This window comes from Crinia signifera, chromosome 7, assembly GCF_055691185.1.
Source record: "Crinia signifera chromosome 7, ASM5569118v1, whole genome shotgun sequence".
Classification (NCBI taxonomy): domain Eukaryota; kingdom Metazoa; phylum Chordata; class Amphibia; order Anura; family Myobatrachidae; genus Crinia; species Crinia signifera.
In genome coordinates, this window is record NC_139223.1 from 56,008,224 (window position 1) to 56,025,908 (window position 17,685).

Below are 17,685 nucleotides of genomic sequence, written 5' to 3' on the forward strand. Positions count from 1 at the left end.
TTGTTTTGTGTGTAGGACCCATAAGTCCTTCAGTTTCTTAAACCAAGATGCACCATGTTCTTGGCCTCCATAAACAGAGGAGGATTCTGCAGGGAAAAACCTCCTTTCTGTCTGTGGAGGTGTATGTTATATGGAGAAAAGCTCGTTCCACAAATGGATTCTTAAAAGGCATTAGCACTACCTTGTTTTGATTTTGAAAATGATAATTAATGTAAAGGTCCTCATACACTATGCAAAGTGGGCCCGATTCCGGGAGATTGGGCCGAGAAATCGTGTGAAATCGTCCCAAATAGCATGTGTGACATCCAATCACGTAAGTGGTCTGTAAAAGTCAGAGCACACCTAAACCACCACCCAATGGGGTAGATGTATTAAGCCTTAACAAGAGATTAATGCAAGGGTGATAAGGAGAGATAAACGCCCAGCCAATCACCTGCTAACTGCCATGCTACAGGCTGTGTTTGAAAAAAGTCTGTAAGGAGCTGATTGGCTGGACGTTTATCTCTCCTTATCACACTTGAATTTATCTCTTGTTAAGGCTTAATACATCTGCCCCAATATTACATACTACCTATTTCTTGTGTTGTCTACATGTCGGGCTGTCACTTCCGATCGCTACGTACAATTGTTTATGTTACAGACAGATCACTGTTACACTTAAGTCACCACCTACTAACTACTGTAAACAAACATTTATTTTTCCGTATTTGTTTTTTAGGTGATGAGGGTGACAACTTCTACGTCATAGATCAAGGAGAAGCCGATGTAAGTAAAGCAGTATTTATATATCCAAGTTTATATATGCACAAGTTACATCTGCCCCCCTGCAGTGCACATGGTTTTGTCCATCTAAGAAGGATTTTGTCAGAAAGAGTGAACTAGAATAAGGCCCATTGTGTGGAAGCTCTCCGCTAAATGAATCTGCTCTTATATTACAGTAGAAAGGGGGAGAAGCAGGGAACCCCCAAAAGCACAGAGTAACGATGTCTCGTGACTCCTAAATCACTGAAAAAAGATTGTGGTGTTATTTGTACCTTTACAGTATGTTAAACAAAAAGTAAATTTAATCTTGTTTGTTTTATATTTTATATCATGGTTTTTTTTTTTGTGCTTTCCCCGGCTGTGCGATAGGTAGATTTTAATCCTTTTCAGTGATATTTTTCCTGAGACAAATATCCCGTAACTAATTCCTGTTGTACAAACACGGTACACTCTGGAGGAAGACAAACTATTGACTAATGATTTAACGAGCCCTAAAAAGGTTCCTGAGTATCTAAATGGTGTTAAGTCCCTGTGTTTTACTAATGATGCGGCCTGTCTACCGGCCTTAACTCCATAACAAAGAAGGTATCACTTTACCTCCAGTTAAGTAATAGCACCTCTAGGGATATAGCTCAGCAGCAAGGAGGCCACCAGGATGGAATGCACCTGAGGGGAACATTAGCACTGAAAGGGAACATGTTTACTGGTAATTGGTGGCTCATTTCTGCTGAGTGGGTATGGGAAGATCTACACACAGTTTCCTTTGCCAAAACCCTGCTTTACTCATGCTCTAAGCAAGGATATTACTAATCTGTACTGTATGTAACCCCTTCCAGTTATGTGGAGCAGACAATGGATCGCAGGCAGGGGATGAGTAATACTCTCCTGTGAATCCTGCAGTATTTGTATGTGTACATAGCCCTATCGCTATTCAGCCTTGTCTAGTTCTTACTTAATAGGGGGTGTGGTATAACTTACCGATAGTCAGGATTCCAACAGTTATTTCTCCGACAACGGAATCCCAACTGTCAGGAGCCTGCCAGGGGGGTGTGTGCATTCACCACGCTGCAACCTATTCTATTCTCTGTCTATAAGGGTCATGGACCCCCACGAGGGAAAATAGCAGGTGAAAGTTGGGATTCCGACTATCGGGCTCCTGGCAATCGTGATTCCAATGTCGGAGGAATGGCTATCAGAATCCCGACTGTCGGTGAGTCACCCGGCACCCTAACAGGGAGTCCATGTGGCCAGATTATGTGCAAATGACTTTGCAGCATGTCTCATGCCCTACACACTAGGAAGAGAAATTAATTGGAATAGAACCTGCCCATGAAAGTGACATCTTCTTGCCTTGAGAAAACCAGACTCCATTCCATCCCATCCCCACTGAGCCTATTGCATTTTGGGGAGGAACCAATGGTGTTATGGGATGGACCAGTCTACCATGCTCTGCAGAAAGTACAGCACACGCGCAGTACCATTTAATCGGTCCACACATACCCAGTCTAGAGATAAGAGCTGCTGGTAACTGTCCAAGTGCAGGCTCTTTTGCTCATGCACATGCTATACTTGAGGATAATCTGTGATGGAAGAGAAGCCAGACAGTGGAGCATTACCTTTTGCTGGAAGATGAGAGGTGTATTTGTCAAATAAAATTAGCAAAATATTCCCTGAAAACATCTTTTTTTTAGGGAGTATCATATAATAATTATCCCCTGAATCTCTCATAGTCCCGCAGGAGGGGTCTCCTGCAGTTTCTCCATTTCTGACAACAGCTGCTGGTCACTGAAGTCCAGGAGCAGAGCATTGTGTCCCTCCTGGAGAGGGTCATGTTGGGAGGTATGCCAACACCACTCCACACAGCCTAACCAAAAGTCCCCCACTCCTACACCTAAATCTAACCCCCCACTAGCCTAATGCTAACCCCCTCTGCATACTTGGGTTGAGGATTGAGGATGGGTCAAGGCACACCAACAGTGCAGGTTTTAGTGATATCCAGGCTTGAGCACAGGTGACTTAATTAGTACCTGAGTTATTTTGGTTTAACCATCTGTGCTGAAGCCTGGATATCACTGTGCTCTGTTGGTGTTGCCTTGAGGACCGTGGCTGGGAATTCCTGGTTTACAGTGATGGCCACTTGTTATCTCTGCTACCGAAGGGAAGACATTCTGCTCTTGATCTGCACATATGTATATAGTTTGCTACTACGTCATATGCTATATATCATGTTTATGTTTTGGCGTGCACTACTGTATATCGCTATTTAGCTGGCTATCTATGCCTCTATATATAAAATTATATAGATATACATTATGTCTGTCAGACATGTCTAATGAAGAGCAGTACGTGTGGAAAATGTGTAGCTCATATTGGGTGTCTCTTGAAAATTGATGTTTTGTTATGTAATTGACGGCTAATATTTTAAGAAATAGCCTTAACTGGGAAAAGAGCCAGCTTCACGTTTCAAAGAGCAGTCCTTACCTGACACTAAGACATCGCATGTCAAACGCAGGACTGTTCAAACCTGTCTTTCTGACTAAAGCAATTATACAGCAGCTCAATAAACGTGATGATACGCAGAGCGAGCTTATATAATGCAGACTGAATATCGCAGCACTGACACACATATTATATTCCACCACTATTTATAACAATGGCAGCAAACATATGTAAAACAAATAATATACGGGTATGGGTCATTAGGTGGACCACAGGATGGTTGACATGCATCAGGTGGACTACTGAAGGTCGACATAGGTTTAGGTCAACACCTGGAAAGGTCGACACATGCTTAGGTCGACAGGTTCGTTCGGTCGACATGGGTTTTTCATGTTTATTTTGTCCCGAATGTCAACACAGTTGACATGGATATCATATTGGTGCACCGCTGCACTCGCCATGCTTCGGGCACACTATTTTATTCTCCCTAGTGGTTGGTAGGGCATGAAATACCACCTGTAGGCACAGGTGGGCTCAAAAAAAAAAACATTAAGAAACCCATTTAGACCTTTTGACTGTAGACCTTCCCCATGGCAACCTAATGCTTGTGCCAACCTAATCACCCTTTTGACCTAAGCCCATGTCATCCTTTTCAAGTGTTGACCTAAAGCCATGTCGACCTTCAGTGGTCGACCCAATGCATGATAGGTGTCTATTCAAAGTTGCATTTGCTCAAACATAATGGTGAAGCAGCTTGACCAGTCCGAAGCAGGAATGTCTTCTCCATGGTGGTGTCTCCACTGCACCTTGTGGTGACTCAAAATGAATCCCACACATCTTGCTCTTGATTTGTGGGAACACAAAGATGTCACAGGGGGCGAGGTCTGGACTGTACGATGGATGACCAAGATCCTTGATGTGTTCATAGGCCAGAAAATCCACCGCTTTCTTGGACTTGTTGACAGGTGCATTATTGTAATGGAGAAAGGCACCATGGGCACGAGGTTCATGGAGGCTTCCTGATCTTGTGACATTCGTTTTCCGTGCTGCACTCACATAGAAATGTCTGTGGAGGCGCACCTCCAACTGGGCTCCACTAGACTAACTGTTGACAAAACTGTATTCCAGGATTCATTGTCACTGTTGATCTACCTGACAGAATTTGAGCGACCATCATCAAACCTGGCTGGTACCAGTCACCCTAGCTTCTTTCTGCTCTCTAGTCAGTTGATGGGGCATTAAGTTTACATATACCTTGCACTGGTCAAGCTTTTCTTGGCGTATCAATATACTGGATCCCAATAAGATGCCCATCTCCTTTTATAAGTGGTCCCTATCACCCTGGCATCCACCTCAACTCTGTCCCGCATGGTAGCAATATTGTCTGCGGTGATGGCGTCAGCTGCAGCACTCCTCGTATTCCAGGGGCCATCTCACATTCCAAATTCTGCAAACCACCCAGAAACCTTATTCAGGACAGTGCGGCCTCCCAAAAACAGCCCATAGTTGTTCAAACCCCTCCTGCTGCCACAGACCACTCTAGTTCTATTAGATCATGACTCGCCCATGGCCTCCTTGCTAACGAGTTTGTGAAGGAAGTGAACATTCTGACTTATACATACGGGGGGGGGGGGGGTTTGGCATGATTTCCCGACAGTCGGGATCTCGCTCGCCACAAGGATCTATTCACCCGCTATGGCGGTCATGGCCCACCACGAGGGAGAATAGACCCTGCTTGCCGGGATTCTGGCTGTCGGTAATGTCGGCAGTCAGGATCTTGGCATCGGTATCATGACCGACTGTCAGAATATTAATTACATCCTATATTCAGTGCTGTGCATTAACATTTAGAAGTTCTTGAGTAAGAGAATACAGGTTACAACCACACAGTTGGGTTGTGTCTTCTGTACTTACACACTGCCCATCTGGATACTCATTGCACACCCCTCATACACAAAGGGTCCTACTTGTCATCTGGGAGCGGAGGGCCTCTGATCATTACAGCAATGCATACATATTATTACTAACATTGTTCTGTTGTGGGGACAGCTACTCCGAAATGCAGATGTCCCCTTGATCAGAATCGCTGCTATAGACTCAGCAGTGATATTTTTACAATGCCCGTCCTGAGGTCACGTATGCGCACAGTCAACGGTCACAACATTCATAATGAATTGGTGCATTACATAGAAAATATGAGCAAACTAACATTTAATGTGAGAAATGTTCTGAGATACCTTTCAATAAAGCCTTCTTTGAGTTGCAGCTTCACAACAGGTGGAAAGGAGCAGATTGCCTATTCCAGGCTTAGGTTTGTCAAAACCTTAAGTGACATTTACTTTGCTGTGCTGTTTCCCCAGAACTGTGTGAGGGTAAAGTGTGAAAGAGATGTGCTAGTGGGATGAGTGCGTGTTTCCTCAGCCACTTAAAAGAGGCACTTGTTAGGACACAGATGTGAGGACATGGTCTCAGGCTCTGCGGGCAGCTCTCTATTTCGGTGTGAGTCAGTGTTCAGTGCGATTCTCCAGCACCTCAGCTTAACTCGTGACCTCAGGAATGGAGGAAGCCACATGAAGGCTGCCACACAGAAACCCAAGGCTTGAGCTAAAAGTGAAAGGAGCAGAAAACCATTTGCTGCTCTTCTCCATTTCCAGTGGTTTGTTCCTCATCCTTGAGGACAGTGTGCCCCGGAATGATAGACAGCTTGGGCTGATATGATCTGTGAGAATGTTTGACAACAACAACAAAGGCTTTGTCCAATGATATTGCAGCAGGTCTGATGTAGCGCACATGCGGGGACAGAAAGACGTGTCAGTATTTCATGTGACAGACCACAAAAGGGAAGGGCACATTGGAGATGTACACAAGCAAAAGGGGATTGTTACCCACACAGGACCCTCATTATGTTGAGGAAAAGAGGACCCCCCTAGGTAATATTCAAAATGGTAAATTCCAACATTAACTTTAATCGGAGGGGTGCTACCACTGGACAATAAAATGTAGTAAATCATGAACATGAAAGAAGAAGGTTTGTCAATGGCGTGGTGCACCTGGAATTGGAGATGTCCCAGTTTCATACATTCACCATTAACTTAGGGTCACAAGTTAGTTTCTCTATGTAGGAGTATGCAGATAGTGACATGACAATTACCCTGGTTTCCAAGCATTGCTGTGACCAGTGCCAGATTCACTACAGGGCAGTTGGGGTGGTCAGATAGGTCTATGCAGTATATGTGAACCAGGATTTCTGTGCGGCATAGTGTGTACTGGGGGGTACTGCCACATTTTTGATGCTGAGACTTTTATAATTAGTTATAATTATAATTAGTATATCATTTGTACAACTTAATTTTAATTGTTACCCCACACACACAAGTTAGTTGACATGGGGCTCCCAGAAACCTTAACATTCCTCCCATACATGACCCATTCCATGACCCCACTGCCAATGGCAGTTGCAGGGGTGGGACTGCACCAATGTCCAAAGTTCAAATAGTGTGGGGGGGGGGGGTGCGGTGGGCAAAATTAAATGCCTGGGCCTTTCTCTTTCTCAGAGAGGCTGGGCCCTGGGACAGCAGTATCCACAACACTCCCATTATACACTAAGGCTAATTTTTGTCAGAAGTCAACTAACCCATTGATATGTATTTGCTTTGTGAGTGGAAACAGTACACAGGAAACTCATGTAAGTGTGGAGAGAACATACAAACTCCAAAGCCAGGTTAATCAAGGTTTAATTAGCACTCTTAGCTGAGTATAAGCTCGCTATCCTTTTTCTTTCATAAAGATGAGAATGTTCACTGTTTTCTTATCACGACTGAAATTAAGAATAACATTCAAATTCACAATTGCAGGGAAGGTATATTCTCACATTGAACTTTGACCTTTTGCTTTGCTTTTAAAATTGTTACGAATATATTTTATTATATATTTTAGATATTTTAATTAACAAAGCTTTGATTCTACTTTGCATCTCTGGGAAGTTGCACAGTGTAGAGTCTTATGACACACACACACACACACACCACATTACTGATGTCATCCTCATGCAGTACTATGTGGGAGGTATACTTACTACTCCTGTCTGTGGTCATGTTGGGTAACCGATCCCATGAGTTCCAGACTGCAGAAACCACCTTTCATCAAGTTTAATATTACGCTGTTTTGGGAATTTAGTTTTTATGCATTTCCATGATGCTGGGGTGAAATCGTGTTCTAGGAACGGTGTCACATGGCGGGTTGCAGAAAGAGACAGGATTCACAGCTTCTGATTAAAACTGCCAACACAAACCTAAACCAGCTTTGTGTTTGACTCGACAGGAGCACAATAGACTTGCTTGTGCCCAAAATAACTGTCTGTCATTTCCTAAATTTCATTTTTCTGTGTTATTCTTTCAAATAGTTGGAACTTCTACTATTTGGCAAAGCCAGGGGCAATCTCCCGGCTCTCCTCAAATATTTTCTATGATTTAATTTAGTGTACGTTCCATACTTGATGTGATTATATTTGTGAAGTGGCAGTGTACACCATTCTGCTACATTTATACATCTGTTCTTATCTACTTTAAAAATGATCCGGGAGGGCAGGGGCAAACGCAGGATTTTCAGAAGGGGGTTTCCAGAGAGGGGCGGAGCAAAGCACGGAGATGGACACTTAGGTGACCCAGTATATGCCGGGTCAGTTAAAGTATTATAGATAAACCAAATGTATATAAATAATAATAATAATATTAATAATATTAATAATAATATACAAACACATATATATATATAGACCCCGTGATACTGGGCTTACATGCTATTGAGGCTGTACAAAGTTACTGAACCTGAAGAATACCACACTTGATTTTATGCAAATCGATCTTTTTGCCTTAAAAGACCACACCTATCCCGAGACGGTTCTAACCTTCCATAGTGGACAGCACTACTCTAATTTGAGAAACTTATTTACCGTTTCTGGTAACTACAAATAAAACTTCTATTAAACTATACAGCTCCACTCACAAATTGTATAGGAGATCTCTCCAGTCCACCTCGTTGTCTTAAAAGACCGCACCCATTCTGAGGCAGTTCAAGCCCATAGAGGCAGTCCAAGCCTTTTCACGGCGGACTACATTATACTTACCTGAGAGACTTTTCTCACCACTATTGGCAACCTTTATTAAAGTCTATTAAACCATACAGTCCCACCATCAAAAGGTGTAGGAGATTTCTCCTCATTTGGATTGATACATTTGCCCCTGATGAAGTCCTAAGGGACGAAACGCGTTGGGCCGCGGATCTACAATTTATGTGGCATATTTCTGAAAAAAACCTGAACACATGAAATCTTTTTACTGCTGGATGAACCACCAATAAATGTTTATCTGTTTTTACAACTATTGTTTATTCATTGTATGTTGAGCCACAAAGTGGTATATGCAGCGCACCCCTATTCTCTTTTCTATCTCTTCTTTCACTGTACCTTCACTGACAGCAGGGTACTATAGAGGTGCTGCTCCCTTCAGCGCATTACTGGGGCCACTATCCTTTCCTTTATATATATATATATATATATATATATATATATATATATATATATACACACACACATAACAGCAGTGTAGACCCCTGGGCATAGCAATGTATTGGGGTCCCTACCGATCCTCCAGCGGTAGGGGTGGGGGAAGCTTTGATGTCCCGCGGGTGGTAGGGGGTATTATATCAACCGCTCAGCATGTAGGGCCTGGATCAGTAATTTCCACTAATTACCCCTTTACTGCACAGATGGTGGGAGATGGGGTGGGAGATGGGGTGGGAGAAGGGGGCATTGGGCTGAATGAAGGGGTCCTGATACATAACTTCTAGGGTGGTAGAGGATGTTTAATACGCAGAGGAGGGGTGTATAGTGGAGTGATTATTATTCATAATTTTCTGGTGGGAGGACAGCTTGCTTGATTGCAGATATCTCCAGTTCCCTAAGAACTAGATTTCTTAGCTTTTAATGGAATTAAAAAAGGAGAATCCCACCTACCAAATAGTATTGGGGACTAGGGGATCAGAGTTCAAGAGTCAGAGCAATCCGCCAACGAGGTTTTAAAACTACATACCAGGTGCGTGGAGCTGGAGCACTAACCAGCTGCTGGAAGGCTGATATCTCTGGTTCTGGGCACAGTAGAGACAAGCTACTATTGTCCATCAAAGGGGGAGAGTCCCAGCTTTTAGAATATACCCGCTGGAAAACTCTACATCAGACAGAACCTGAAATATCTGACTGGGAAGAGCAATTAACAGGCTTGGATGGGGACCACTGCTTTGAAGTCCGAAATCTCCGGTTCCCTAGGGCCGATTTTTAAAATTCTTGTACCCATGGAATGAGGGGACTCTCAGCTTTCAATCTAGGGCCCAGAAACCCCCCCTGCGTGCACTACTGGAGGGGAGGCCCTACCTCTGCTGCTCATTGTCAAATGCTGCATTTTGCATCCTTGAAGAGCAGGGGAGCGGAATGTGATGGTTCGAGTCACTGCCCACTTCATTGGTGATCGGGTGTGTCCCGGGAGTCTGCTAGCTGTTTCGGGAGCCCAGGAGATCTCATGAAATTTGGATGCATTGCAGATGGTCTGGTGGAAAAGTCATGAAAAGTATGACTAAGGGCCTATGTATTAATAATTGCAGCACCGCCGGGATTATTAACGGTTAGTATTGCGACAGTATCCCCACTATGCGCTAAGCGTAACTCAAAGAGGCAGTGGCAGCCATAACCGCCGGTCTTGCTAGCTACATTCCCAGCACAATGGAAGAGGTCATCATTTGGGAAAGACTTCTCCGGGGTAATCCTACACTGTACATTCACACATGTGGTAAATTTGTGAGCCTATTTTAGGCGTATTCGTAGGCAATACAACTGCCTACACGTATTTTTGGCATTTACTATGCCGTAAAAAAAGAAATAAATAAGTTTTTTTTTAAATAGCATAGGGTCCCCCCTCCACGGCCATATCCAGCCCTGGGTTTAAAGAGCCGGCCCTAGTTTTAAAAATTCATGGAACATTTGACGTAGGGGTTCCCCTGAATTTTTAAAACCAGCACCAGGCTCAAGGGCCAGTCCTGGTTCCCAAAATACGGGGCACAAAATGAGAAGGGGTCCCCCACATTTCAGCAACCAGCACCGGGCCCAACCAGCCAGTAGGGCCAGTGGCGTAACTAGATACATGTGTGCCCCATAGCAAAAGTTTGTAAGGGCCCCTATTCATCAACTAATGCTGAAAAGTGTATATAGCACATGATACTTTCACAGGCAAACTGGGCCCCACTCAGATCTAGGCCCCATAGTAGCTGCACCTATGGTAGTTATGCCCTTGAGTAGGGTAATGCCACGGCTGGGCGAATACAAATTCCGCTGATTGAAGCCAAATTGAAAGCTGTTATGGCAGTAGGGTCTGTTAGAGGGAGCAGAGCTGACTCTCGCTGTGGTGTCAGACTGCAGCATTCACATTATAAGCACAAGGGGTGTTGTGGTCCAGGACAGATCTACTGCCCCCGTGTATAAGGTAAATAATGTAAAAAGTATCCAATTAACCTCATCCTTCTGTAACAGTGCTGAGGATACTTCAATTACATATACTGTACCTGCACCTCTATAATGCACAAAATATATAATAAAGGAACAGTTAGAAATGTGAACCTGACTGCTGAACGGTCTTATGTATCCAAATGTGTATAACTGTGTAGATTTAGATACAGCTTGTTTTTAAATATTTGTGGGCAAAGCAGGGTCACCTTAACAGCATAGTAGGTTCTGGGAAAAGCAATGCACTGGGGCACCTCCACACCCACTTATTGGAACCAATAGAAAAGCCATAACAGGACCTTCCTACTGATCTGCACCCTTTCCCCACATTCCTCTATACAGTGAATGTCTGCCGACACTCTGATTTGTGGATAGCTTCCGCCATCCACCAATCAGCATGCTAACAACAGTTCACTGTCTGGCTACAGGTTACGAGGCAGGGAGAGAATTCTGCCTCACCACTCTGATTGTGTGACCAGCACCCTTCCCTGCTCGGAGGCCACTAAAATTGTAGGGACCTGGGCAGCTGGCCAGCATGCCTCTACATTATGGAGGCCATGCTTTAAATATTGCCTATGTGGTTGAAATTTACCAGATGGGCTGACTTTTGCTTAATATGTATCTCTAAACTGACTCCATATTGGTGTACCTGGAGTCTTTGCCAGATTGACAAGTGAATGTTAGGGCATACTGGAGGCAGCAATTAGAAAGTACTCTCAAGTCACTTGGCGCGGTGCCTGATTGGCTGTATCTATGCATATATAATATAATTTAATTTAATCTTTATGTCAGTTTTCCATTTTACTGTTTAATTCATTATAATTTGTTTTTATCAATTAATGGCATGTAGTACCATCTTGCATGGTCTCCTCTGCAGAGCAGACATACTCACCATTGTAAAAGTTGCAGCAAAACAAAAAATAATATTGTTAAATGAAAACTTTACTTTAAAAATAAACCTGGCGACAGCTTATTTCTCAAGAGGTTTTCCCAGGTGAAGACTGGAAGTCAAAGTATTTGGAAGCTAATCGGTTTAGGGAAAGAAATGGACTTGGTGGAACAAAGAACAAGTCCCATCAAAGGCCACCTTAGTCTTTCCTCTTCAATTCACAGGGTTGCGTTTCCCCTTCTGTCCTCATTACGGCTATCAACGCGTCTCCCTGCTTTCAGGTTTGACAGGTGTAATAAAAGGTCAGAGTTGTGACAGTTCTGCCTGTCGATTCTGTGAGTGTCCGACTCTAGAAAGAAAATTACCTGGGCCCAGTAAGCCACAGGAGCTGAAAATTCCCAGGGTTAAATGCAACCATTGTACTATAACAGCATGTCCCGATACCCGATCCTCAAAGTAGGTTGTCAAGCTTTTCTGACCAAGTGAGCAAACTATTAGTCTATTGTTTGAGCATCTATTCTCTTCCTCCGCTCCTTAGAAAAAGATTATTAATAGGTTTAGAGATAACCAAGGACATCAGCTAAAAGCAAATAATTTCCTGCTAGTTAACCCTTTCATCCATCTCTATTTGTCTAGGTCTACGTGAATGGAGAGTGGGTGACCAGTATTGGAGAAGGTGGTAGCTTTGGAGAGCTTGCATTAATCTATGGTACCCCAAGAGCTGCTACTGTCAAAGCCAAGACAGACCTTAAGTTGTGGGGCATAGATCGGGACAGCTACAGACGCATCCTAATGGTGAGTTGCATCAGCGCCGATCTGGTATGTTAGTGTGTTCTTCAAAATAAGTAATGGAGACCAAAAGCTGGTTAAAATGATACTTCACATTACTGTATGTGTCAATTATGTTACTGCACTCACCCCTGCCACATTGGCATTATTTAAAAGTATTGAAAGGTAGAGCAGATGGTGACATGTGGTTGGATGTGAGCCTGACAACCAATCATTTTCCAGTTTTACCTGTTGCTTCTGTCTCTCCTGTCTGATCTGAAGATTGGCTATTAGTAACCCCTATGCAAAAACATCATATAAACCTTTTAACATATGGTTCTACAGATGTGTTCTCTTACATCTTTACTGCAGTCGCGTCAGACGGCCCCTTTTTGCACACTACAGTAGGACCCATGAGACTGGTGTCAGGCATCTTTTTTGCATGTTTTGTTCCAATCATGCATCTTAGCGGTGTATTCAATGGATGGATGATATTTCCAATGGTCGGAAATATAGAAACATTTTTGACCTGTTCCTGTAAAAAAAATTAGCTATTTCCGTTCATTGGAAAAATCGTCCATTGAATACACCACTAAGATGTATGATTGAAAAAACATGCAAAAAAAAAAAAGATGCCTTACACTCATGGGACCTGGCGTGCAAAGAGGGGCTGTCTGACGTGACTGCAGCAAAGATGTAAGAGAACACAGGTGTAGTACCATATGTAAAAAAGTTTTAAAAGTTGAATCTGCATTGTTGGAAATGGCCACTTATAGCCCTTTTACACCGCCGAAAAATCCGGGTCAGCGGCGGGTCAGACCCGGATCTTCGGCGGTGTAAATCCCTAACGCCGTGTCCCTTTACACGGGACTTCTACCCAGGTCCTGACCTGGGTAGAACACGGCTAGGACCTGGGTAGAAGGCGGTGTAAATGGGAACGCCGGGTCGGATGACCCGGCTCCCATTTACATGAATGGGGAACGTCCAACCTGCGGACCGCAGCGTCCGCAGGTTGGACGGGTTGTCAGCCTGACAGTCACTGACAGCCGGCGCTGCTGTCTGCTATGCCCTGCAGACAGCAGCAGCAGCGGCGGCGAGGGAGGGAGGTGAACGGATGCCTGTGTGCGGCATCCATTTACCTCCTTACCTTAGTGCTGGGCTGCCCCCAGCAGCGTTCCGGTCCGGCGGCGGCACGCGGCGGTGATTGGCGCTTGGAGATGACATCGCGCTGTCATCTCCAAGCTCCGGGGGGGGGCGGGCGCGGGTGCGGGTCGGGCTGTCCGCCCGGTGTAAATGGCACTAAACGCCGGGTCGCACCCGGCTTGAACCTGGGTCTAAAAAAGACGGGTGCGACCCGGCGTTTTGGTGTAAAATGGGTATAAATTGTCGACCTAAAAGACAGATCGATTCACCGATCCACGTCTTTTCCGACTTTTGGAATGTTTCCAAAAGACGTAAGATCGGAAATGGCAGAAATGGGGGAAATAGCGTCCGGGATTGAATACCCCCCCGAAGACTCATTTTCAGCAAAAAAAAGATGCTTGATGCCAGTGGGGTTGCACAGGGCTAAGCGCCTTTCTAGCAACAGACATCTCCAATTGCATGGCGTATTGAGGCTAGATGTATGAGGACACATCTATATTTATTTTCTAAATATGCAAATTGCATCATTTAGCCCCGCCCCCAAGAAGTCCCGCAAATTGCAGGATTTGCTGTACTGGGGGCGGGGCTTGATGACGTCTGCATCAGGGCCCCACCCCGAAGTGCTGCTGACAGTCTCATACTTTAAAAGTAGGCAACCCTGCGTTTGGGCCTATGGATTGTTTATACAGTATTATTTCTATCTCATGTAAAGTCAAATGTTATGCTTTCCTCAAAATGTCCTTTATTTCATACGAAGAACATGCAAAATGTACAAAAGCCATTTGGGCAAATGACAGGAGTGTGATATAACGGAAAGTGTGAGCAAAGTTCAGGAAAAGATGGGAAGTTGCAGAACTTATGCAAATCAGTTAGAATCAGTTGCCTGATTCACAAATGGATTCAAACCTGATATTTTGCATTCGAGCGACTATGGGAGTTCTGTGCATGCGTATCAGTTGGTACAGTCTTGGTCCTCATTTACGAGTTTCCTTGATGGAAAAGGATTAAGCTGACCTATAAATGATGAACCAGTAGAGATGACATATATAAGAGAATTGCTTTATCTAAATAATCATTTAGTTTATAATAGTTTTTGGATCTTAATATAAAGCGTCATGTAGATGCCATATGTTCCAGGGAAAGCCATCAGCATGTGTATCACTTAGCAGGATCACAATGTTGTGGGCACACATGAATGTTATATGCCTAATGATTTGCATTATAAATAGCCCACTACTCCTGCAGACTTGTGGCTGGCACAGCAGATCAGAACAGGATTATCAGCAGACGGGAGAGGAATTCTGAATCGCTTGAGTTCTTTCGGAGCCGTGAATCTTGCTAGCGTGCTCCGAAGCTACAAATAGCGGTTGAAATATGTCACAAGATTTCTGCATTAAACCCATAGCAAACAAGCGGGCAGTTCACTTGTCAGACCCATGGACCGCCGCTGTTAGCCTCTTCTTCAACCAGGACAGAAGGACCCATTCATCAGCCTACCTGTAATGAGATACCCAGCTTCCCTAACTGCTGTCACCGAGCAAATCTTTTTATGGCCTCATTTTAGGTTTAATTACAGCGCTGTACACAGTACATATGGCCTTGGCTCTCTCAGCACTGATTAGCAGTGTTTTTACACTCTTAATTTACTCCCCCCAAAAAATCTCCATTCGCTTTCCCTGACTTCCAATGCAAAGTGTGGTTACACAGGTGGCCAGAGGTCGCATTGGTGCAAAATAATCACATGCTTTAGAACTGAAGCTAATCATGAAGTTGGCCCTGATGGTTAATTCATGACATGCTTAATGTATAGAGGAAAAACTGCACATGACATTTATTTCTGCAGAAAATGACCTGTTTGATTCTGGGATGCTGCTGATAGGAAGCTTATCTTCTAGCACACAGCTCTGGGGATGTATTAAACATAAAGGATCAGAGTCTCCGAGATCTAGAGCCTGCACAACTGAGCCCGCTATTGATGTGTGGACACATTGGGCCAGATGTAGCAAGCTTCAAAAAGTGATAAAATGGAGAGTAATAAACAACTAGCCAATCAGCTCCTACCTGTCATGTTACAGGCTGGGTTTGAAAAATGACAGGTAGGAAATGATTGGTTTGAAGCTTGATACATCTGGCCCATTATATGGTTCATTATAGATAACTCTCTCTGCACATGTTACATCTGCCCCCCCCCCCCCCCCCCCTGCGCTATACATGGTTTTGTTCATTAGAGAGAGAATTTGCTTTTGCGAGTGAACCAGAATCAGGCCCTTTATATGTTTTCACTAGAACAGTGAAACATTTTTGGATTGAAACAAACAAGGTTTTATTGGATATCCTGGCTAATAGTATACCCCAATGTATTAATTCTAAAGAATTCCACTTATAAACTTCAGATCAGAGCTGTTTTGTGTTGTTATACACTGTCTACACACTAACCTTAACACAAATGTGATGTGACACCAAAAGAATTTAGTGTGTAGACACCAATGCAAAAAGTATAGAGTGCCGTTAATGGGATAGCTCTAATTCAGTCATTATCAAGTAAATATGGTTTAACATCCTGGATGCTTAAATTTGGTTTTGCCCATTTGTTGAACGTTCAGAACATCCAAGAACAATGAATTACTCTCACTAACTCAAACCCGTTTCCACATAAGATGACTCGTTTTCCATGATGATGATCTTGGAATGATTTGATTTACCATAAAGTGCCAACATTTAAAAAACATTTACACATTTACACATGAGTCGGGTAACTAGGTGGATGTTTGAACTTCAACTATAGCATTCACTGTCATGTACTCTATGTAAAATAAAATTGACATACGCCATATTACTGACATGATGGTAATACTGTATGCTTATTTTGCCGTTTATGTTCATATACTGCTGTGCAAGATCTGGTAATAAAGTGGGACAAGAAAATAAATCTAAAGATACATTTATAAAATAAAATAAATCTAAAGATACATTTATAAAATAAAATAAATCTAAAGATACATTTATAAAATAAAATAAATCTAAAGATACATTTATAAAATAAAATAAATCTAAAGATACATTTATAAAATAAAATAAATCTAAAGATACATTTATAAAATAAAATAAATCTAAAGATACATTTATGAAATAAAATAAATCTAAAGATACATTTATAAAATAAAATAAATCTAAAGATACATTTTCCAAAATATAAAAGAAAGAAAATAAAAATAATTTTTTTAAATGACTCCAGAAGACACGGTAACAAAGGGTTACTTGGACAACGTCCTGTATCTGAATGGACGGAACGTATGCCCGATCAGGGCGAGGTGGAGGGACGAGTCCCCTTCTCTAGGTATATATTTGATTCGCTGACACTTGGCAGGAAAAGTTGGATACTTGGAAGGTATTTTGGCTTGGCATCATTTCTGAAGAGCTTATTCCTTAGTGCCGCAGAGCTTTGAAGATAATCTAACCTCACAATCTCTGTTTCAGAGATACCTTCCCACTGAGCTATATGACTAGACCTCAGTGAGCAGGATCCCCTGCCGCAGCCATATTTAGTTCCTCACACTGCATCCTTTTAGAGCGTACATATTAACACTGTGATTTCTGCACAGTATGACATCTCTAGCGTAGTCAGCTGGTCTCTAGCAGAACCTATTTTGTGGCCTGCAGAAAACCTGCTTCTGATGGCTGAAATTATTTTGATTTATTTGTTGATTCCGAAGTGAGTTTTCCATCTGAAAGTATAATTTGTTTAGAGTCGTGCCTTCCCTAGTACTTTACTGGGGTCTCTCCGCTTACACCCTTCTATGTCATCTAAAAATATCACCACCTTTGTGGGAAAAGAAAACAAATAAAACTGTATTTTATTCTTGTTTATTTATATAGCGCTAGTAATTTCTAAAGCGCATGTAATTGATTTTGGTCCCTGTCTTAGCCTCCAGTTTATATTCCCAAGTCCCTAACACACATGAACACAAATGCAATAGTGTTAATATTGTCTGAATCAAGTTTTACCATAAATGTTGCCCTAAATTCCCCAGATTTTTTATGGTATTTATATTGTGCCAGAGAGTAGTGATCAGGGCAATGCCACCTGGCCCACCCACTGTAACAATTGTCCCCTGCCCAATGGGTAAGGAGAGGG

The 17,685-nt window shown here is 43.0% G+C and overlaps 1 protein-coding gene across 2 annotated transcripts in view; it reads left to right on the plus strand.

Moving 5' to 3' along the window:
• The window catches only part of PRKAR1B (protein kinase cAMP-dependent type I regulatory subunit beta), a 190,076-nt gene that overhangs the window by 115,706 nt on the left and 56,685 nt on the right, over positions 1–17,685 (plus strand). For both annotated transcript variants that reach the window (XM_083153149.1, XM_083153152.1), the window contains 2 exons: positions 719–765; positions 12,276–12,434. In XM_083153149.1, the coding sequence (XP_083009275.1) occupies positions 719–765; positions 12,276–12,434 (206 nt within the window). The remainder of the gene's footprint in view (positions 1–718; positions 766–12,275; positions 12,435–17,685) is intronic.